This window comes from Tripterygium wilfordii, chromosome 9 (assembly GCF_013401445.1).
Source record: "Tripterygium wilfordii isolate XIE 37 chromosome 9, ASM1340144v1, whole genome shotgun sequence".
In the NCBI taxonomy this organism is placed as follows: domain Eukaryota; kingdom Viridiplantae; phylum Streptophyta; class Magnoliopsida; order Celastrales; family Celastraceae; genus Tripterygium; species Tripterygium wilfordii.
The window spans coordinates 2,661,321-2,684,454 of record NC_052240.1 but is presented as its reverse complement, the minus strand read 5'-3'; the positions used below and the strand labels follow the sequence as shown (position 1 = coordinate 2,684,454).

At 37.8% G+C, this 23,134-nt stretch overlaps 2 protein-coding genes across 5 annotated transcripts; both read right to left on the bottom strand.

Annotated features, from left to right (window-relative positions):
• Positions 1 to 3,693: 3,693 nt before the first annotated feature.
• Positions 3,694 to 4,646, bottom strand: LOC120006256 (VQ motif-containing protein 22-like). Its single transcript, XM_038856228.1, has one exon. The coding sequence runs from the start codon at positions 4,610 to 4,612 to the stop codon at positions 3,959 to 3,961; it is 654 nt and encodes a 217-aa protein (XP_038712156.1). The 5' UTR covers positions 4,613 to 4,646; the 3' UTR covers positions 3,694 to 3,958.
• Positions 4,647 to 9,101: 4,455 nt separating this feature from the next.
• On the bottom strand, positions 9,102 to 22,472 carry LOC120006287 (protein CHROMATIN REMODELING 4-like). 4 transcript variants are annotated; one of them, XM_038856279.1, is made up of 12 exons: positions 22,011 to 22,472; positions 21,282 to 21,551; positions 20,206 to 20,307; positions 19,283 to 20,068; positions 19,021 to 19,119; positions 16,136 to 18,898; positions 15,343 to 15,500; positions 14,422 to 14,536; positions 12,732 to 12,811; positions 11,809 to 12,448; positions 10,709 to 11,711; positions 9,102 to 10,579 (listed from the first exon to the last, which is right to left on the bottom strand). In XM_038856279.1, the coding sequence occupies exons 2-12, from the start codon at positions 21,498 to 21,500 to the stop codon at positions 9,648 to 9,650; spliced, it is 6,897 nt and encodes a 2,298-aa protein (XP_038712207.1). In that variant the 5' UTR covers positions 21,501 to 21,551; positions 22,011 to 22,472; the 3' UTR covers positions 9,102 to 9,647. The 4 variants fall into 4 exon arrangements, with proteins under 4 accessions (XP_038712207.1, XP_038712205.1, XP_038712206.1 ...); XM_038856277.1 differs by having other exon boundaries at positions 9,102 to 11,711; XM_038856278.1 differs by having other exon boundaries at positions 9,102 to 11,711; positions 19,021 to 19,116.
• Between the last annotated feature and the right edge of the window lie 662 nt (positions 22,473 to 23,134).

The following is a 23,134-nucleotide window of genomic DNA, read 5'->3' as shown; positions in this document are numbered from 1 at the left end:
AAGAATCAAATAAATCACACATGTAAAGGTTCAGCGACTTTACTTTTAATCATGATTCTGCTTGCCAGAGGATATTCATTGAGGAGAAACCACGGTTGAAACAGCTTCAGGCGTTGCAGGGCAGATAATTTGATGGATGGAAGAAAACGGAGCGTTTAAGTGCCTAGCACTAGCACAGTAGCACAAGTTAAATCAATATTTTTCAATTATTAAATCAAAATCCCTAAATATTAAAGAGAATTACAACTTTAGCCCTAAATAGTTTGCTTGAGGCGGCGGGGGCGCCAATATAGCCGTTACCCGCGTCCAGCTTATATATCACGCTTTGCCACTCTATCCCGCTAGGGCTTTGGCGCTGTTTACCGATCTCTTCAAAATCTCGATCTTCCTCTCCCTGATCTCGATGCAACCTTGAGTTTGGCCGCTCTCCGCCAACGCCACGGCGATGCAAGAAGGCGGAGTCTATACTAGGACGCCGCTGGCCTTGCTCTCTGGCTCTGACTGCCCGATCTCATGGGAGAGAGCGTCTCCCGCTGCTCGGCGTGAGAATTTCTCTGCCAACCCCATCGACGGAATCCAGATTTTCTCGAATTTTTGTTTTCAGATGAAGATCGCGATCCTGATCTCGATAGTCTATCTCCCTACTCCACCTTCAAGATGCTCTTGAGGTATATTTGGGAACGCCAACGGAGCCCTGTCGTGCTGGAGGCCGAGAGGCAAAGGAAAATTCGCGTCTTGATGAGTATGCGTTGATGTTATTCTTTTTTAGATAATTTATTTTCCTTCTTTTCTGAATTCTTTGCGCCATACATACTGGTTTGTCTTTCTGTCTGTTTATGTTTATCTATATGTAGGAATGTTTGTTTGTCTGAATTTATGCGTTCATGTTGGCATTACTAATTGTTCTCCATACGTTGATTTTCTTTTTTTGTTCTTGGATATTCCATGTTCGTTTGTTTTTAATTCTTTAGGCTACCCTCAAATGCTAGCTTGTCGTCTCTGTCTGTAGGTGTAATTTTGATATGTATCTTAATCGTACTGATTGTTTTCCATATGCATCATCAAAATTGTCTGCTTACCCTCCTTTGTGCTATCTTTTTCATATATGCATGGATATGTTCACTTAAATCTTGGTGTATGTGGGTGTTTGTCTGTTTTTTTGGGCAATTGAAGTTCTCGATGCTGAAGTATTTTTTGGTGTATGATTTTTCCATTGTCGCAAGTGTCAATTTTGCTTTGTTCGATAATTCTTTCAAAAATTATTCTTCAGTTTATGTTTGTGTTTTATGTTCGTGTGGACAACTGCCAATAATTAGTTAAGCTTTCAATCATTTGACTGTTCGTCTATTAATTTATGATTGGTAACTACCCTTTAGTTAATTCCATTATACTAAAATATTTCTTGTATTTGAGGATCTTGATTATCTGACATAGCAAGCTCAATTCGTTTTTTGCTTCTGGCATTGATTTTTCTTTGCATGATTACCGGGGTGATGCCTTTTGAAGTTGAAGCTGTTGAACTGTTATATTCTTATTGGAATTTGAGCATTTTTTCGCTGTTGTTGCTACATATTGCATGAGGAAGTTCCTGTGCTACAAATACTCTGCAAGTTCATTGGGTGTCTCCTTGCTTTCACATAAGGAGGTTTGCATCAACGGAACAGACTAAGTGCAGCTTCGTGCTTAATTTTCAAGTTAGTCTTTCTATCTAAAACTTCCAGAATGCTTCTCCAAGTTAAGTTCCCAATTGAGTGTAAGTTTTATTCAGTCTTATTTTTGAATTACACCGTTCATTCATCTATTCTAGTCATAGATTCCTGGTATTTGGGAAAGTAAGTAATTGGAATAGTTAGAACAAAGATCTGTTGATTTAGCGCTGGTTTTCTTTCAGGACTTGATGATTTTGACTTCAAAGGAATTTGGCATTTGTTGTTACAAAGATTGATAATTTTTTATATCAGGTGTTTGATAATGTGTCGGAAACTCTAAACCTGTTTTGTTAACAGATGCTTTTGGTCCAATGAAGGGAGGTATTTCTTCTAGGGTTCTGTATTTGATTCTTCTTATAATTACACTATTGCAAATAGGTTGACATTGGTAGACATAATTGTGCCACTTGTAGTGTTGATTCAACTTCTAGAGGTGAAAGTGAAATTTATAGCTGTTTGAGTGATCCTCCGTAAGGTACCTTTGGTGTTTTGATGGATGAACTGAATTGGATTCAAAATACGAGCAGATTTGGGGACCAAAGGGTCGGGCACAGAAATTCTAGAAGATGATTCAAGATTAAAAAGAAAAGGCTACTCTTATATATGATAGCAGAGCCAAAGCGCTCAATTCACTTCTCACGATAATTATCTCTATTGTGTATCAGAAATGGTATTCAAGCTGTAAAAATAATCTTTGGGGGGATAGACTTTCAGGTTTGTTGATTAACTCGCTTCCTTGGATCATCATTGGAAACTTTCACAGTATCAAGGACTGATGATGGATGTGCTGAAGTTGCCGTTTCATTTTTCTTCCAAGGCAGATTTCAATGATTTTATCACATAGTGATTCTCTATATGAATCCGCTTTCCGTGGTTCGAAGTTTACATGGTTTTGCTCGGGTGAGGGTCAATATGACATGGAAATGACTTGTAATGCTCTTGTAACTTCTAAGTCACACTATCTGTCTACTCAATTTCCATGTGTTTTTCTAGCTGATATCCAGCAGAATCGTGTGGATCACTCTTCATTACTTGTTCAGGATTCTTTAAACCATCAATACTGGCCATTCTTCTCTGCAAGTTTCAACAATTGTGTTTCTCACTCTCAAAGCCATAGTTGAACTGCCGTTAATCTACTATATGTATTTTGTGTTCATTTTCTGCTGATTAGGGAGATAATGTGCTGCCCCTGCCATTGAATTTGTTTCTAAACAGCTTGGTGGAGATCATGCAACACCTGATCATATTTTAAGGCGCATGTGCCTGTATTTTAAAAGGTTCAGACAAAAAGTTTTCAGTGATATTTGCGTTGAGGTTTGACTACTTTTGGTGTATTCTTCCTCTTTTATTTTGCTATTTGTCCCCATTTCCCATGCGTTCTTTCTTAAGTTTTGAATTGAAAGCTTTTTTCGTACAACCACTAAAGATGATGTGTAGAAATTTTCTTGTAATTGGCCTACTAAACATTACTTTTGCCACCATGTGTGTAATCAGAATCATAAGATGTTTCGGCTATACAAAGGGAGTGGAAATGTTGCCCGGACTAATCTGCTACCAATGACGGTTGTTACACACACATAGATATATAGATTTGTCGGTCATTCTTACTAAAGTATATATATATAGATATATAGATGTACAAACACTCACTATCAAGTGGGTCGAATGGTTCAATATAAACACACTTTACTTGTGTTATTCCTTGACATGTGTATATGCTCCTGTTGTCCTGTGAACTTATGCAGCCATTGGCATCTGTGTTTTTAGGAAAAACATGTGAAGCTTCCTTGACCCTTCTCCCGAAGGACCTGAACACCTGCGAACATATTCATCATGCCAAATACATTTCAAAATCATGTGTGTATATATATGTATCAAGAATTAATGAACCACATAAATGAAAGTTTATATTATGTATATATGTTTAATGGATTTGATTATTGTGATTGATTTGGAAAATCTCCATATTAAGATTTTAAAAGAAAAAAAAATATATTTGTGTTTTCACACATCCATACCATTTATGACAAAATCAACACACAGACAATTCATACACAAAGCTGCATCCTTTTCACATTAATTTCAACTACTTGACAAATCAAAACCTAAAATTAAAGGAGGATGCTAACTATTGCACAACCTAGCTTGATGATCAAATGATCATAAAATGAAGAAAATTAAACACATCATGTATAAGCTAGAGGGAATCCAGCTAGGCTCCTTGAAAGAGAATTACCATCGATCGAGCCTTAGCTATATCCATTCGAGAACAAATACTCCCTAGTAAGCTCATCCAAGGAAAAATCATCGAGGACGAAGTCATCCTCGATCTCCACATTTGGGGAACCACTGTTAGACGCATCATTAGAAACACTGTCAAGTAATTTGTAACGTTGTTGTTGTTGTTGTTGTTGGTACTGTTGTTGATGTTGTTGCTGCTCGTTTTGTTGACTCCAATTTTCTTGTTCGGGGTGCTGACGATAAGACTTTTCACGAAAATCTTCACTGAAACTATAATTATTAGCACTCCCAGCACCAAAATTCAAGGTGATAGGACCCTTTTGGGTTGCAAATGATATTGGTGCTCTAGGGCATCCAGTGAATTGTTGCACAAGAGCTCGAAAGTTTGTAGAATTGGCATTAAGGAGAGTGGTTGGTGTCTTCTTAGAAGCTCTAGACCTCCTTCGGATTGGCTTTGATGCACACCCAGTACTCTTTGGACTCAATTGATGTTGTTGTTGATGATGATGATGATCAATAGCTCTATGTGAATTGTTAGGGCTTACTAAGGTGCTCTCCACACCGGTCGTGGCGAACGCGGAGTCGGAGAATGGTACCGGAGAGTGAAAAGAGTCATAGGATTGCACCCACTGATCAGTAGAACTAGTAAGGGTGTCTTCCATGGTTCTCTTGCCTCTTTTTTTTGTCGACTAATTGCCTTGGTAAGTCTTGATATATAAAGAGAATAGAATGGGTAGGGAGGATGAATATGAATTATTATTTTATTGTGCATGTGATGAAGACCACATTTAACTGGTCAAAGTAAACATGCATACAGTGGGACCAATTTGAAGATAGAGAGAGAAGGGGGATGCTAGCTGGTTCCTGGAAATAACACATTCTTATATTATGAGTTATGTCAATGAGATCATCATATCAAGAAATTGATCAGATCTTGTTTCTTAGCTTCAATTTGGCCATAAAATTAATTGCTTCTTGGCTTCAATTTGGTCATAAATTATTGTTATTTTTTTCCACGAAAATGATGAACAAGGACAACCAGCGTAACAAACACCTTTGTACGTGTTCATAAATAAAATTAATTGTTTTTTATGACAAAAAAAAAAGTATATATATTTTTGACCCATATAAACTCGGGATAAAATAAAATTAATTGCTTAGAACTAAAGAAAGAATGCAAAACTACCCATGTTACTATTGTGTGTGTTGTGTTGTTGACTAAATCTACCTAATTAGATTTTCTTCATCAAATTTTCATATAACGTGATCATGATCATCTTTAATTATATGAAATTTCCTCTACAAGTTAATTTATGTAGAGGAATTGAATCAAGTACAATATAGGACACCTGAGTCAAGTGTACAAACCAAGTTTATTTTGACTAGTTAGGATTAAATTACTTAATTAATTGGTGGATTATTGATTCAAGTGTTGAATCTCGAAGTCCCATAAAAATGGTTTGCTCTTATTTGGCTGCCCTTTTTGACTCCTTAAAAAGCCCTATTTTACTTCCCCTTTTATTTAGGTTTAAGGGATGCGAAAAGCATACCACCTAACATGAAAATTTTCTACCTTGAATTGAATTATGTATAAATTAGGTCATTTCCATTTTCTTTGTTTTTACTTTTTAGAGTACCAATTTCAGAAAATAGTTTTACTAGTTCAATATTTTTCATAAGCTAACATAGAAAATAGTGTAGTTTCGGATCCATATAGATTTTTGGATATATATATACCTGGTTAATATGGTGAGTCAAATTAGGGAATTTTTATTCACAACAAAATTGATCACTTTTTTTTGATATCTGAGAATGACATCATACAAGCTTACCCTAATAAACTTTGAACATCCGACATAGATAAACTTGGGTTGTCCAGCCCGCGTGCACATAAATTTTTCACTTGACGACATAATAAGTTGGGCCAAAACTCAGCATGTGGCACAAGGAAACCTAAACCTCAACCAATTTGATCAGATTCGGCCATTCGGGGTAGGTATAGTGTTAAAAACCACTGAACCAACCGGTGCACCAATTTTTTTAAAAATAAATTATGAAAAAATCATAAATTTGCATTCTTTAGTTTTGAACAAAAAATGTACTGTCGGATTCATCATGCTAAATACTACACATTAATAAGACCCGAACCACTAGTTGGAGTGGTAAGGATGATGTGTATCACCCTAATGATCAAGGTTCAAATCCGTCCGTTTCAAAAAAAAAAAAAAAAGATTGAGATGAATTCCTACCTAACTGAATGAAGGGCATGCAACTCGCTACAATTTTATTTTATTTTTTTTAATTAGGGCATGATTTTGGCTTCTACACACTTGGTTTCCATTTATGGACAATGCAACTTCCTCTCAAAAATTATTTCTAATTTCATCCATACTTAGGCATGGCTTAATTCCAAGGGTTTGAATATTAAGCAGCAATAGTGACTTCAAAATTATTGACAAATGTCATGATCATTTGGTCTTGTTACAAATTGGACTTTTTCTAATCAACATATAATAATGATCAGTAATACACTCAGTGTTCACATTGTGGCCAACAATGAAGTGACATTAGCACTGTGAGCTAAGATTTAATGTTAATTTTTCTCAATCAATTGCTTTCTTCCACCTAAACATGTGTATCTATCTACCTTACACAACAATATTTAAACAATATTATCTTGTGGTGTGGAATCTTCAAAGGATTTTGCTTAATTTTTTTTTTAGTACAATTACAATTACAAATACAACATACGACACACCACCAGATCAAACCTATGAAAATACAGGTGTCAACAAGCTCCACACAGGAGGCACAAATCAAACCCACGCAGGGGTAGACTATCAAGTCCACGCACCTCTTTATAAATATTTGGAGGAGGTGAGATTAGAACTCATAACCTCAGTCAGGGACATGTAAAATCATTGTCACTCAACCAATGATTCATTTGCGATTTTGCTTAATTTTGATTGTACACCAAACTCTTATTAAATATATATGGTCTCTCTCTCTCTCTATATATATATATATCTTCAAATAAATTGAACATTTCAAAGTCTTTTCCTTGTTTGAAAGGCAGAGGATCATTGCTTATAGGAATGGAAGAAGAAAAATAGAATTGCTTGATCAAAGTTACTTAATAATAATAACAAGATTAGTACACATCAGTAGCTTTCTTGGAAATAGCCTAATATATACTATTTAGAAACGGTAATGGAGGGTAACAACCAATGTAGGAAAATAAGAACAACGACAAGAGATCTACTAATGGAATTTATCTTCTTGTATTTCGGATTGCACATGTCTCGAATTCGATACTAGACTGGATTCGAAATATCCACAGTACAAAAAACCTTAGAACTGCAAAAGAAAGTAAACACTATGTTTTTTGAAAGTTCCTCTAACTCTCTGTAGCCCCCTCTATTTATAGTGGGGAGGGTGAGACTCTAACTACCACTCCTGAGGAGAGTTCTAACCGAAGTAGGGCATAGTCTCCATTCTCTATTAGAATCAAACTAGTGCCTTTGAATCCTTTAATAGGCTCCATAAAATCCTCTCAATAACTACCAAAGTTTTAAGAAGGATGTTAAAGACATAAATTATCTCATAGGAGAATATAAAGTGATGTGGTTTATAAACATGAGTCAACTTCCAATCACAATGGAATTTGCCAAAAATAGAGTGAGAATATCAACCACGTTGAAACGAGTTTCCCAATCAAATTTTACTTTGTCACTAGTCTTACATCACAAAGTCGTGAGGTGTTTGATGAAATTTATAACCGACGCTAATTTATGAGCGGTGAAAATTTGTGTTTTTGTTATATGAAATGTGTGACATCCAAAGTCAAGAATTCAAATCTAAATGAGTAATGATGTGCACTAAATATGGCACAAACCGAAACCATGGTAGTTGTAATCTAAAGACTAATTAGTCAAATGCATGCATTGGACTTCAAAGTGTGAATGCAGTGCAAGCAAAGTTGATATGGAAGAGATGCTACAATGACAAGTTTGTCAATAATATAGAAATTTAATGGGTCAAAAGTCAAAGCATTTCTTTTGAATATTGAAAGGTCAACGTCAAACATGGGGAAACAGACACAATAACTGCATATCAAGAAACTTATCATCTTGTCTTAAAGAAGTTTCCTATCTTAGCATCCGAGGCCAAGCCACATTGTCTGACCAGTCACACCACACCACGTCCACTGGTTTTTTGTCGGGACGAAAATGATAAAGATCTCATCAACAATTGGTATCTCATTTGCGGAGTTGGACGCACAACATCCAAGTGAATTTGTGGGCTCCACATATCCTACATAATACACATGAAATCTTATACACACAACTCAATAACTGGAATAATTGAGATATATATCAACGGTTGGGATCACTATCATTACTGTTTAAACAAATACTAGTTTTCAGACAGATCAATTAATACATATAATATATTAGTTTTGCAACTCATGATTCATTTCTCCTAACAGTGCCAAAATCGTTTGAGCAAGTGTACATACAAGTTGATGAATCGGACAAAATGGTATGGTGGCAGTGGCAAATAGTTCTCAACACGTTTATCTTCTTCTTCTTCTGTTTTTTTTTTTCTTTCTTGAATAGAGATCTCTGTAACAATTTCTAGACTTACTGATCCAACAATTTAAGCACATATATTCAACTAAACACACTAAAGGACTACAGCTAGCCTACACCCAACTTTTCAATCCTTGCAACTGCTGAGAATTGTCTTATGTTTGAATTTAGATCCTTTTTTGTTTCTGTGTCCGTCTTGTGTTGGGAGATCTATGATGATGTTGACTGCATTGGAAAATTAGGGCACAAACTTAATGACCCATATATGAATTCCTGCTTATGTAAGATCCTGTCAAGTCAAAGTCCAATGTTTGTAAATAATATTTTTTTTTAAGGGGTTGGTAAATAATGCTTTCAATTGAGAGCAAGAGATGCTTAGCTAAGCTGCAATGACTGACTTCTGTGTTCACTCTAGTTGACATCTACAAATATCTTTGGAACTTCAAAGTGACACAGGACTGCATCACTCACTCTTCCCTGTTTGTTTTCGGCTTAGAACCCAAGAAAAGAAAACAAACGAGTGAAAATGAAGAAATATTTGCTATAAGTGCAGAAAAAATGACAGGGATCAATCAATCACCGCTTGCATCCAGAATCCAGAAAACCCAGTAAAGTATCACAATGAGATAGATTACAAGAAGACATCATCAGTGTCTCTTTAAGTTGTCTCAATGAGCAAAAAAATACATTTGATACTAGTTCATGTCACAAAGTCACCATCACTTCTACAATGAAACCAGCAACTCCACAATTACAGACACCACACAACCTCCATTTCTGAGAATGAATCACCTGCACTTGGGTTAATCAAACCCGAGGAAAGTAAGACTCATTGTCGAGCCATGAGTCTCATTGAGCATTCGAAATACGGAGGCGCTTCGAGGATTAAAGCCAATAGGAAGTACGAAGCAATGACAAACAGACAACATCATATACTTTCATTTTCTTTCACAGTTTCTTTACAGAAAATATGTCCTAATGATTATATATAAGCTAATTCATCGCTCGCTGACTTGTGCCTACAAAACTTCGCCCATATCGCTGAAAACCTGAATTCCAGTAGTACGAAAGAATAAGAGCGCTCATTTTTCACTCTATACTAAAGCTATGTTTCATGGTCACTTACTGGTTGATCTGAGACTGTACCCTCTGATGAAATGTCCTCTACGTCAGGCTTTTCAGTCTCGGGTGGATCAGAATGAGTCTTGCTTGTATCCCCGGGATCAGGCTGGTCTGCTCTAACCTCTGGACCCAGACCCTCTTCATCAACAGGCAAGCTTTGATTATACTCATTTATCTCCAATGCACTGTGTGTGTCACAAAATCCAACTTGGTCTACAGATTTTGGCAATAATAGATTGCTCTCCAGGAATTCTGAGCTAGTGACACAAGAAACAGATGGCAAACTAGGGCCAGTGGCAACACAGGATGCCACCAGTTGAAGCACTTCAGGGGAGGGGGACAATCCTTTGCTTGTTTTCTTCTGCAGATTTAAATAACCTGATGACGAAGATGGATTGGTGACATCTAAACTCGGAACATGTAAATTTAGGTCTGATTTGAAGCCTGGTAGCCCTGAAGTTCCGGCCTCTGCTTGGGGAGGCAGATGGAAAGGTGGGACCAATGCGATAGAGGTTGAAGTATTCCCAGTGCCAAGTACGTGGGTTTGAGAGTTCTGACCGCCTGGGACCACTTCTGGAGGGGCAAGCCCAAAAATGTTTGACCTGCGCTTCCGTTTCCTTCTTAGGATCCGTCTCGGATCCTCTGGTAGGCAAGGAGGAGGGCCTGGTATTACAAATGGCGGTATGGTATGCTTATCTTCTCCATACAATATACGAACTGATTGAGCAATTGCTGATACTGTGGGTGGCACCGTTGCATCTGGTGGTTTAGCAGGAGCACTCACGGCTTCCTGAAGCCAATGGGGCAGTTTGTTCTTGGAATTACTTCCAACTATTTCCTTCCCTTTCAAATGGGAAAGATCCAACCTTGTATTAGGGTCAAAGAGCAGCCTCGAGCTGGTGGACTCATCATTTCCTGCAATATTGAGAGAACCATGCAAAGTATTCAATGATCTATCCAAAAGACTTGGCAACTTACGGTACTTCATGGCACCAAGCTCATCCTCCTTTCTTAGTAAATCAGGAGAGCTAGAGTTATTCAAACCTAGAGAGCCCAGGTTGGCAGCTCCAAAAAAATTAAGCAGAAATGGCTTCTCAGCGGGTACATTTGAAGAAGTCCCTGGTCCATTAGAAGGTGCAACTGAAGAATCTCCAGCAAAGGTTGCCCGGAATTTGTCTGCATTCCAAGTTGGAATAGCTCCAAAATGCTCATTTTGAGAACCATGCAGATCGAACTGCTCAAAATGTGGCAATCTGGAAGACAGATCACCAAAACCCAATTTTGTGTCTGTCAAAGGAGGCTGAAGCTTAGGTGGTCGAACAAATTTACTTCCTTGCAATGCCCGTGCCATCATTCCATCAGGAATGCTAGGAAACAAGGAAGATTTGGTAGATTTTGTTGGCTTCATCGATCTTGGTATTGGAAGAGATGGCCCTTCTAAGATCTTTAGTTGTTCCTCCTCCCACCGAGCTGCCAAATCTTCTGAAGTTTTATACTTCGAGAATTTTAACCTAGGGTCTCTGAGCATGGCATCCCAATTTCCCAGCCCATGTCTACGAACGCCAACCCAGAGGAAATCAAGTTCATCTTCAGACCAGCCATCTGGTTTTGATTTCTTCCTGTGCAAGTTGCTTGATCCAGTCCCTGTCCTGATCAGTATGTTTTCCAGCACCCTCCTATGATTTTCAGGAAATGATGGAAAAGTCATTTGCATCTGATCCAGAACTAATGGAGGCGGCACTTCCCTCTCAGGCTGATTATACCTGGGAGCATCGTGAGGAGGAAATTTCAAGTTCGGCAGTAACGGCATTCTAGGAATGTCGTGTATAGTTTCACTTGCAGCTTCAGGTCTACTGCCTAATGATAGGCCAGGCAATAAGTCATGAGGTGCAATTGGCATGCTTTTACCTCCTAGCTGAAGTCTGGGAAGCAATGTATCATCAAAAGGAAAGTTTGGAAGTGACATCTTTTCCTGAAAATCAGCAAATTTTGAACTCGAACTTTCCGAACGATCTGGCCCTTTTCCTTGTGAAATAGCTGGAGGATACTGCAGGGAAAACAATGCAATGATATTCTTTGCATACATCAAAGTAAGAGTTCAGTATCAGAAAATATTTATGAAACAGGAGCCATAGAACAAGTACCGGACAATGTGGGTGCCAACTATCTGTAAAGCTACTTCTAAGTCGTTGCAACACTTCTGCCGACGAATCCTGCAATTTTAGCTTGTCTAGTGCAGCATCATTCTTCTTCACATCTGGCTCAAATGAAGATCCACCACAAGGAGCTAGACTGAATGGGAACTCGGGTCCAGTTGCTGGCCTGTTCTGCCTGCCGTTCATTCGTAAAAAGTTTCTATGAGATGACTCTAACTGTGGAGCATTTGGAGCACATAGACCAAGTACTGGTAACAAGTTGTTAGGAGGAAGTGAATGTGCATAGACTCTGGCCTGATGATGGTAACTAGGGAGGACAATGTCAGGAGACATGTGACCAAGAGAATTAACAGGAAGATCCAAGTGGTTGCCCATTTTGCTCTTTGAGAGTTTTCCCAGCCTAAAGGTTGAATCGTCTTTGATATTCAGTGTGTCTAACGGCTGCTTGGATTTGTCACGCTCCATGTCAATCCCTGAAGCTTTCTCCCTATCCTGTTCAACAGATTCAGCAGCTAGATCCCCATCTTTGCCATTGGAGGAAGGATATTCAAAAAGTGATTCAGGTCCAGTGTTGTCAATCGTATTCCTTCGAGCAAGGCGTTCTTTTTGTCTGGCACGGAGCTTAGAGCTGTTGGATATATCAAGGTTATCAGAAAACAGAAATATAAAATCTGCGGAACAAAGCTTGTTCATGACAACAAATCCCAAAATTGCAAAATCCCTTCATAATTACTTAGAAGCAAATTGTTGTACTATATCAATTGCTAAAGCGCAGCACTTTATTCATCAACTTAAGAATTCTCCACTATTTAAGTTATTCATCTTACTGTTGCCATAATTTCAAGTTCTGTTCACTGGGAATCTTAACTGCATTTGTCTCAGTGAAATAGTTTAAAAGAAGTTGAACTTACAATTTTTCTTGCAGTGCTCGTCCGGCAGGTGTATATTCCCGTGCAGGCTCTGGCTCTCTTTCCTCCTCACGACCACTTGGCTGTGACACATCAACATGTGTAACCACTACTAAATAAGCATGATAGAAACAAATTCATGAAGGAAAAAATGAAAGTCGAACAAGGAAAAGCTGGATGAGAGAATGAAATTGAAGAAAAACATGCGAAGAGAGGAAGGCTAATTGGGAGAGAAGAAGAAGAGAAATCAAGGTGAAGAAGAGAGGACGAAACCTCAGGCACGCATGCCCCAATTACTCGATTCTTATTCTCCAATATATCCTCCATTCTTTAGAGAGTACATGGATATACATAAGCCCTAGTTCCAAACCCTAATGCAATTAGGATCCCAAATTGCAATTCTTTGGTAGGCATGTGGGGGAAGGGAAAGGGGAACCAAAACCTACCACGCAAAACCCAACATCGGTTGCAATATGATCATTACCTTATAGAAAATTTTCCAAACAAATACCCTGGCACTTTAAAACAGGCGAGCATGTGGCTCGGTGGTAGAGTTGTAGAGTTGCAGGGGCAAAAGTTATAGGTTTAATTCCTAAAAACAGTCTATCTACATATTATGTGGACATAACGTCTACGTACATCATGCTTGTCCCCGACCCCACCATTGCGGGAGCCTTGTGCTGGGAGTTTTTTACCAAATACCCTTCCACTTCAAACAGCCAATAAAGATGAATCATAACTATTCAATAATTAAATAAAACTCAAATCAACACCTGATGAACCTAATTCCAACAAAATAGAAAATAACATAAAACCCTCTCTTTTTTTTTGTGGATTTCCCATTCACATCACAAATGATAATCAACAAGCAGAATCCAAGGGTTGGAGGGACGGGGGGAGTATGCCTTTCCACAAGATTATACAGATACATTGATGAAGTATGCAATAAGCAAGGAACTACTTGAAAAGTATAGGTGACATGTGGTCTCAATATTGCTATGTGCCAACGATTCTTTAGGTTTGAGAGAGGAGCATGAAGGGAGAGAGTATCAAAACTGAAGTACTGGAGATTTAACTGAATTTCAACTCTGCAAGTACAAAAGCTAGGGCTCAATAAGTACAGAGTCGCAATGGCTAGAAAAAGCTACAACTCCATATCCTCAACTAATTAACCTACTTTAGTACTAAAGATAAGGCTCACTAGTATAGAGTCACAATGGCTAGAAAATGCTCTCCATATTCGCCCTCTTCAGAGGATAACTACATTGAAAACAGATATGAAAACCATTCCAATATCAGTGCCTGTTGTATAGAGTTCCAAAAATATAGCCAGTTCAAATATGGGAGAATTTTATCATTATGTAGTGTGAAAGACAGGTGAGAGAGGCTCCTAGAAAAGTTACATTTCTTTCAGAAATATCCATCCTACATTCAGAACCATGGACACCAACTAGTAAAAGGAAGAAAGAAAAAGCTAGCAAAAGATCACAAAGTGAAGGTTTTACAATGTCATTTCAGAGCACCCTTTGAGTCCCGTCTTCATTAGCAATATAAAATTCAAATACAAACATCATCATCTTTGCAAACATGTTATGGGAATCATATTTGTTATCTCAGTTTTTTTTTTTTTTTTTTTTTTTTTTTTTGTGAATAGAGAACTATATGCTCCGGTACTGGAAGCAAAGAGTAATACCTCACTCAATGTTTCATTTGGGTGTGCAGCGTACACTTCTCTATATGAAACGGCTTTTCTCTGACGCTTCCCTCGACCAAGAGCTGCTTCCTCCTCGCTTTGATATCTCTCCCATCTATAAAACCAATAAAAGAAGAGTATAAAATTTCCATATGCATTCCAAAACACAAGGCAATTCAGTTCATCATAGATTCATAGTAATAATGGAATCTAAGAAAGAGCACACATTCTTTAGGTCTGGAAACTTTTCCTCACATTAACAGCCTGCTTTTAGATATCCTCTCTAGTTTCTAGTTTACTTTTAGATTTCCATTATTTAAAAGTTTCTAAGAGAGGAGAAATCTACATTTAGATATCCTCTCTAGTTTACTTCTCTAATGCTAATTAGAATTTGGTTAGATAATTAGGCAAGCACATCCCATGAGTGTTCTACCTTTTACCACCATTGCAACTGACATCTTCTCTTCCTCCCTGCTTAGGACGGTAGTCAACAGTCATCCATAAAAGGATCACGACACCAAACTTTAAACCATAAAAGCCAAATTCTATGCCTTCTTCAAATTGACAACTCTTGCCACTTTTGTAATGTAGCTTTAATTTCATTTAGCATGTGAACCTATGACACATCCAATTGAAGTCTATAATCTGACAATCATAGAGTTCCAATAAGTATGGTGAAAAGCGCCTCTCCATAACATCATCATGATCAAATACTTTGAACCAAATGGTTTGATCATCAAGTTAACTCTATAACCTACGTAGAGTTCAACTAAGTATGGAGAAAAAAGCTGCTTTTACCCCTTCACATAGAGCAAAATAACGCAAGAATTTAAAAATTATTTGCAATTTGTTGCTCAAACACAGTGTTGATGACATAAACGTGAAAAGAAGATTTGCATGACTGCAAGAAAACAATCCTACCTCACTCGCAAAAGTCTGTCCCATTCATTTTCTTCACTTATAGTAACAAAATTCTCCTCTTTCCTTTCAGAATTTTGGGCAGAGACATCATCAGCCACAACAGTTGGTGATTCAGCAGCACCTTGCTCTTCTGTTGTTTCATCATTCCACTCCAAAGACTGCTTATCAAAATCATAAAACAAAAATAATCAGAAAGTCAGAGAAAGACAGTTTCAAATCCTTTATTCATTATCAATAACAAATAGATTTTCAATTCTTAGCAACTATAAAATGTTTTTGAGGAATAATATAAACATAACTATGAAAGATATTTGCGGCCAAAAACAGGCTATACGCAAGAAACACGAGAAAAGCACATGCCCTCTCACCCCACACCCAAGACCCCCCAATTCACACAAGACCTAAAAAAGAAAGTAAAGAAGATAAAGCAAAATTAAAACCAAGAGATTGCCAAAGAACTAGAATCAACTTCATAATGCCATTCTCAAACATAAAATAGTCAAACAATTATCATGCACAACCTGGACATAGACCAAAAATTTACCATACAAGTAGAACGAGAAAACAGAGTTTCTTTTTCATAAAAGAATCAAGAAAAAATCAACCACATCAAAGGTTTAGCACTGATTATCAGTTAACAAGAAACTACAGAATGCCATGTCATTTCATGTAGCAACAGACAACCAGATTTGACACTCGAACACAAAAAAAAAAGGAGGATAACATGCATTGAACAAAAGAGTAATACCTCAATTTTGTATATCATTTTTTAACCTTGATAAATAATACTCACCTTTACAGAGCCAAGCATATCATTCTCCAGTTCCCCTTCACCACCATCATTTGATCCTGAGTGAAGGTTTGAACGGTCAAGCAATCTCAGAATTGCATTTTCATCCCAAACTGTTTTGTTGGTTCCATCAGTACATTTATCCTTATATACATCTCCAAGGCCTCCACCCCTCTTTCTCTGCTTGAGTTCTATATCAGTTATGGCCTCATCTTTGTTACTATTGTTTTCACCATTATCTTTCCCACCCATGCTTGAAGAATCACTGAAAAGTTCTTCCGTTCCCCATCGTAATATATCTTCAACTTCCTTCTGAGATTCAGACTTGTTCATGAAAAGCTGATCAAGCATCAGTTTCTTCCTTGCAAGCTGCAAAATGCGCTCTTCAACACTGGCACGAACTACGAGCCTGTATACCAGAAGCCTTTTTGATTGTCCAATTCGATGTGCCCTATTCATAGCCTGGATATCGGCATGTGGGTTAAAATCAGAATCATATATGATCACAGTGTCAGCTGTTGCCAAATTAATACCAAGACCACATGAGCGTGTCGATAACAAAAAGACAAATCGACTTTTATCTTGGTTAAAACGCGCAATTGCTGTCTGACGATCAGCCACTGATACAGAGCCATCCACTCTCTCATATGTTTTTGGCCCAAATTCTATATTCAAATAATCCTCAAGGATATCAAGAAGCTTGGTCATCTGCGAAAAAATAAGAACTCTATGACCTTCCTTGTATAACACCTTAAGCATGGAATGCAACAAAGTCAACTTAGCCGAAGCTTTTATCCTCATTTCATGAAGAAATTCCACTGATCCAGAATCAGGCTCAGTACCTGGTATCAGATATGGATGATTGCAAACCTTTCTTAACTGCATCACAATGTTTAGCATTGACTGTTGTGCCACCCCTTTCCCAATATTTCGTAATATCTGATAGTTCTTTGTTAGCATTGCACGGTAGTATTCTGCTTGGATAGACGACAACTCAACAGGAACCATCCTTTCTGTCTTTGGGGGAATATTCTGCATGGCATCCTTTTTGAGCCTTCGTAGCATATGTGGAGCAACAAGTTTCTTCAACTCCTCCACCTTCTCTGCAGTCGTTAGATCATTAAATTTCTCCACAAATGAAGAGAGGGAAGGGAATGAAGCTGGCTGCAAGAAATTAAGCAGGTTATACATCTCGCCTATGTTATTCTGAAGCGGGGTACCAGTCAACAGAACCCGATGTTGGAAACAAAATGAATTAAGCAAACTGAACAACTTGCTTTCTGAATTCTTCAGGCGGTGGCCCTCGTCAACCACAAGAACTTCCCAAGGAACTCCACGCAAATGAGAGGAATCGGCAAGAACCATTTCATAAGTAGTCAAAAGTACATTAAATTTATAGGAAAACGTTCTCTTATTCATATCATTTGGGTCACTAGCATGCCATTCATACTGGCGAATCATGGCTCTCGCTTTTGCAGACCCATGATACTCCACGACATTTAATTTGGGAGCCCATAGAGAAAACTCAGCCAGCCAGTTTGGCATTGTGGAAAGTGGAACCAATACTAAACAGGGGAGAGATGCTTTAAACTCAAAATACAATGATGAAATGAAAGCACAAGCAGATATTGTTTTCCCAAGCCCCATTTCATCAGCAAGTATCACATTTTTGGATCTATGCCAACACTTGCGCAACCAATTCAGTGCTTCAAGCTGATGGGGAAACAATGAACCTCCTTTTAGTTCCTCAGGTTGCTCTGTAAGAGTAACAATATCATTTCCACCCTTCCTCATCAAAGGATCATTCCTAGCATCATCTTTCTCCAATGTCTGGCTTTCAAACTGAACAAACAAATCAACCAGGTGAGAAGAACTTTGAATGACAGGTTCATCTAACTTTTCCCAAGTGCATTCATCATAAGGAAGACCAGTCCATTTTACAAAAGCTTCATGTGAACAATCTCTAGATGCACGAAGGGCAATGATCCGCTGAGGTTGCTTCCACCTCTCCTCACAGAGATTGATCACAGCTGTTCCATACTTTGCCCTGTAATTTTCTAGTTTTCTCTTTGCCAGGGCTTTCAGTTGGGATTCAGAAATCCAACTATTATGAATATGGGACCTTCCAACCCACTTTATCAAGTATTCATACAATACAGTCTCTCCATTTACACCAGCAGATTCTGCCATGGCCAAATGCTGGATTTTGTTTTCAGTGTCGCTATTCGTTTTCATCTCTATATCTTTTTTGACATCTCCACTCCTATCCAAGTCATAAGTTTCGCACACTTTAGAAGCTTCATTGGCATCATGACTTCTCAAACTAACAACACTTTGCACTGTTATTTTTTCATTTGTTCTCCCTGAATCTTTTTTACTTAATGTCAGCTCATCTCTATCTTCACCATTTGGAGCTATAGAACTTGAATTGATACTGTCATTCCTCACCACATCCTTGGCGTTCCCTCCTTTACATTCTTTGCTCGTTGACCTTCTGTATACATGAATTTTATCCACTCTGATATTATTCTCTCTGCATTCTTCTTTATCACAATTATTCACAGCCTCGTGGCATCCCTTAGTAAGGATTTCACCAACTCCGACATCTAAATCAACATTGCTAGCTACATCTTCCTCTGTAAGACTCTTTTGACTTTCAGAAATAAGCAAACCATTAGAATGCCGGACATCTGCAACAGCAACAGCTACATGAATTCTGGAGCCTTCATTACCACCTCGAACTCGACACCCCAAAACCCGATCAACCTGTGATGCATATATGTAATATACATAACAAAAAACACATTTTAAGCATCATCATCAATAATAACTTAAGCATAATGTATTCAATACTTTGACACGAGTTTACTTATTATGAGAAAATTCACCTGCCGAAGCTCCCTGACAAAACTCTCTTCAAATATCAGTCTTTTATCTAGATGATCCTTAGCTCTATCCAACGGGTCAGTCTCTTTGTTAAAAAGCTTCTGATCAAAACCAATAGATGCATTAAGAACAAACATAGAACATAAACAATAGGAAAGGCTTGTACCAACAGGACAATCAAAGTATATTTAAGGCTATTCCCATTAGCAACACAGTCATGCTAGCAAAATATATATATATAAAAGAATCAAAATGAAATAGTACCTCATCTCTTCCCTGAGCATCAATACCATCGGTTCCCACATGATACTTTGACGAATATACAGGAAACTCATGATCAGCAGCTTTCCTTTTCTGGTGTGAACTGCCAGTTACAGGACTTGCATTATTGGCTTTGGCAAAACGCTTTTTAGAAGTTTTGGCAGGATGTTTTCCCTTGTCAGTCTTATGCTTCTTGTGACAGTACTCCTTGTCGATTTCCTTTTTTCTTTTTTTATCTTTATTGGTGGCGGCACATATGGCAAGGATGATTTTGCTTCTGGGATATCCATTAGCACAAGAACCATCAAGATTTTGCTCCTCAATTTTGTAATTTGGCTCTGAATCCACAAGTTTGTGGTGAGACAGATCTTCTGGAGCAGGAGAACTTGATTTCCTCTCAGAGGATAAATTTGGTGGAGTAACACCAGACTTCTTTTCATCATCCGCATTAACACATAACAAACTTTCGTCAATTGACATACCAACTGACGGATGACTCAGGTTTGTGCTCGAAGATACATCTATCTGAAAGTTATCCTCCAACTTTTTTAAAGGTTTCACTCCATCATTTAAAACAGATTTGCCTTTGCTCGAAGACCTTTTGTTAGAAATTCTAGAACACCCAAAAGATTGGGATGATTTATCCGTGCCAGATAACTGAATTACAGTTCTAGATTTCTTTGGGGCTGTCTTCGTTCTTGCTCGTTTTGAAATGGAATCCAAATGGGCCTTCAAAGGCTCACTTTTCTGACAGCACTTTGGGCATTCCCACTTCCCCGTTGGAATGCGCTTCAGTAACAAACACAGAGAGAGAGAGACAGAGGAAGAAGAAGGAAGAGTAGAGCAGTGAATATCAATTGCATTCATCAGAAAAAACTACAAAATCATGCACAAATCAACTTGGATTTCAAGATAACTAAACATACCGTAAGAGGTGGGTCAAGACACTGAATGTGATAAGTCTGAGGACAGCTTTCACAGCACAACAAGCTGCCACCACGATCACAGACCACGCATTCATAGTAATACTGTACAACAAAATTTGAGCAGAAAAGGTAAGAGACATTGAACACTCACAAACTGTCAAGATTTATACAAATAAATTCTAGATTGGCTCAGCTAAATATCCACTACCAATTATAAAGAATTTAAGAATCCGTACAATAACCTCGAGATGATACCTTTTCTGTACCACAGAAGATCATTAATTTTCGGCAATCTGCGAATGACCATTGATTCCATTCAATGTCATTGTGCCATTAAATAATATTTTTTTTGCTTCAACATTAAACAGAAGAAAAAAAAGATATGGAAAGAATAGTTAAGACATAATGAGATGAGCAATGCCCGTAGTTAATAACCACCTAATAAATGGTCAGTAAAACATAGATCCGAAGGAGTGTTTTTCAAATCTTTCAAGTCACCGGTGTATCCAAAATTTCAGCTGAAAACCAAGCTCTGAACAACATGCAACATGCTAAGGACAACATTAGAACTGATTTGCAATTTAAGATAACATCAAATCAAAATAAAAAATGTCCTAGCCTAATAGCCGAGATGGTTAAAGTGCTGGCATATCTGTATACACATCAAAATAAACGAGTTTAAAATCAAAGATTTGTCTCCTGATTTGTCTACATATTGTTAAACCACGACATTACATGAAATACCGCTGCTTGTTTGAAAAAATTATTGATTCAAACAGAATATGTATATCATGAAACTTTTGATGTTAAATTTCTTCAAGCATGATTTGACACAAAACTTCTGGCCCTATATGAAAAAGACAGATAATTAATATGCACAATTAAACAGGCTGTTAAATTGTTTCAACTTCTACCAAGGGGTTACATTTGAGAACCTCAAAAAATGTCTATAACGAAATATTGTACAACACTCAGGCGCCTGTGAAATGCAACTGATTCTATTTAGCAAGCAGAGAAGCCAAGGGTAATGTGATTAACAACAAATACCAAATACAGCAGAAGGAAAGATAACTCACTCCATCATTTCCTTTTTTCTTGGACAAAGATAATTCAGAACTTTCTTCGTTGTTCACCCCGCATTTGGCAGAAGAAGAAATCTTGGGGGATTCCAAGGCAACTGATTTCTCCTCTTTACCATTGGAAAGAGCTGGTCCACACAGAAGCTTTTTCCGTTTGCGCTTCAATACCCAGTTTCTGTTAATCATTTTACTACTTATGGAACTATTATCCTTCATCCTTCAATGTTTCACCTTACAATTGCAGCCAACATTTGCAGTGAACCGCACCTAGAAAAATGTCAAGAGCACGGTTAGGAGTAAGAACAAATAAGGTGAAGACTAGATACTAAGCACCAAAGCCAACTACATGCTTCATTGCTGAATTAACAAAACCATCAAAATCAAGTGATTGTTAACCAAATGTCAAACAATCCATCAGACAAACTGTTAAATTGAACAACAAAGCACATTGACTTAACCAAGCAAACACATTTAGCACACTTAAACCCAACACCCATTTCACCGACCCACCTAAGTTCACAACTCTCAAAAACCCAATTACCAATTAATCCAAAACACCAATCTTTCACCATTAATTAACAATATAACAACATAATATCAGCAATAAACAACACCAACAAAGAACATCAAAGCAGAAAACAAAATTAGCTACATAATTGGGGATAAATTGAAATATCCACAACGAAATCACAAGCAAATGAGTAAACTCAAAGAAATAAACAGTACCCGTATGATAGAAGAAGATAAAGCTACCCGTCTTTGTGGATCAAACCAATTAGACTGTGTGGGTGAACGGATAGATGGAGGATTGGGGGTATGGATTGAAAGCAAAGCTGCAGAGATACAAACGAGAGATACGAGAAAGAGAGAAAAGGGCCACCGAACACAAATTAATAAATAGAGAGAGAAACACGAGGGTTTTTATTTTAGAGAGAAGCATACGATACGGATTCCCCGGGCTCATACGACGGGCCTGTGATCATGCCACGTGGAACAGCCCACAGCAGCCTCGCACCAAAAATTTTCCTCTTTTTCCTCATAGTACTTCTCAGTCTCTCACGCTTCTTGAGAAGAGAGAGACTAGGTGGGTGGGAAGAGAGAGAAATCATGCTTTCTATCTGTTCTCTCCTCATCAATGGCTTTGCTTTCCTTGCCGGGTCTTCGAAGAGAGTTGGCTTTGTGGTGTTTTTTGCAGCCTTTTCTAGGCCTTTAATGTTAATATTAGTTCTTCGTATGTTCTTGAGCACTGTTTACTTGATTGAGTGTAATTTTTTGTGGGTTTGAAGGGGCAGTGAATATGAGACGCCATTGATACAGCTTGCGGTGAATGTAATGGATTCGCTTAACCATGTAAATTTAACTTGGATGGAATCTTTTTTAAAGAACACAATCTATTACATATAAGCGAAACATGAAGACATTGTTCCAAAATGCTGCTAATGCTGGATAAATAGATAGACATATATGTGTTCGATTTTACCACGATCATGAAAATCTGAAATGACTCTTAAATATCCATAAATGTTATTGTTGGGCACTATATTGCAGATAAGAATACTGATTATAAGATTAAGGTGAAAGGAGTAGAGATTCCTCTAGATTCGATGGAGAGAGACGACCGAGCTTCTTTCGGCATATCTACCTCTACAAGTACTTACTATATCAATTGCATGTCGTGCAAAACGCGAATATACAACTAGTTTTTGGCATATAAAGCAATATATATCTTGTCCATCTGTGGAAATCTATGAGAATCCTACGAAACCCTATTATTTATGACAAACTACTATTACGAGCATTCATTAACTATGATTTCACTTTCCGTGACAATTCAATCAACTAATATGTGA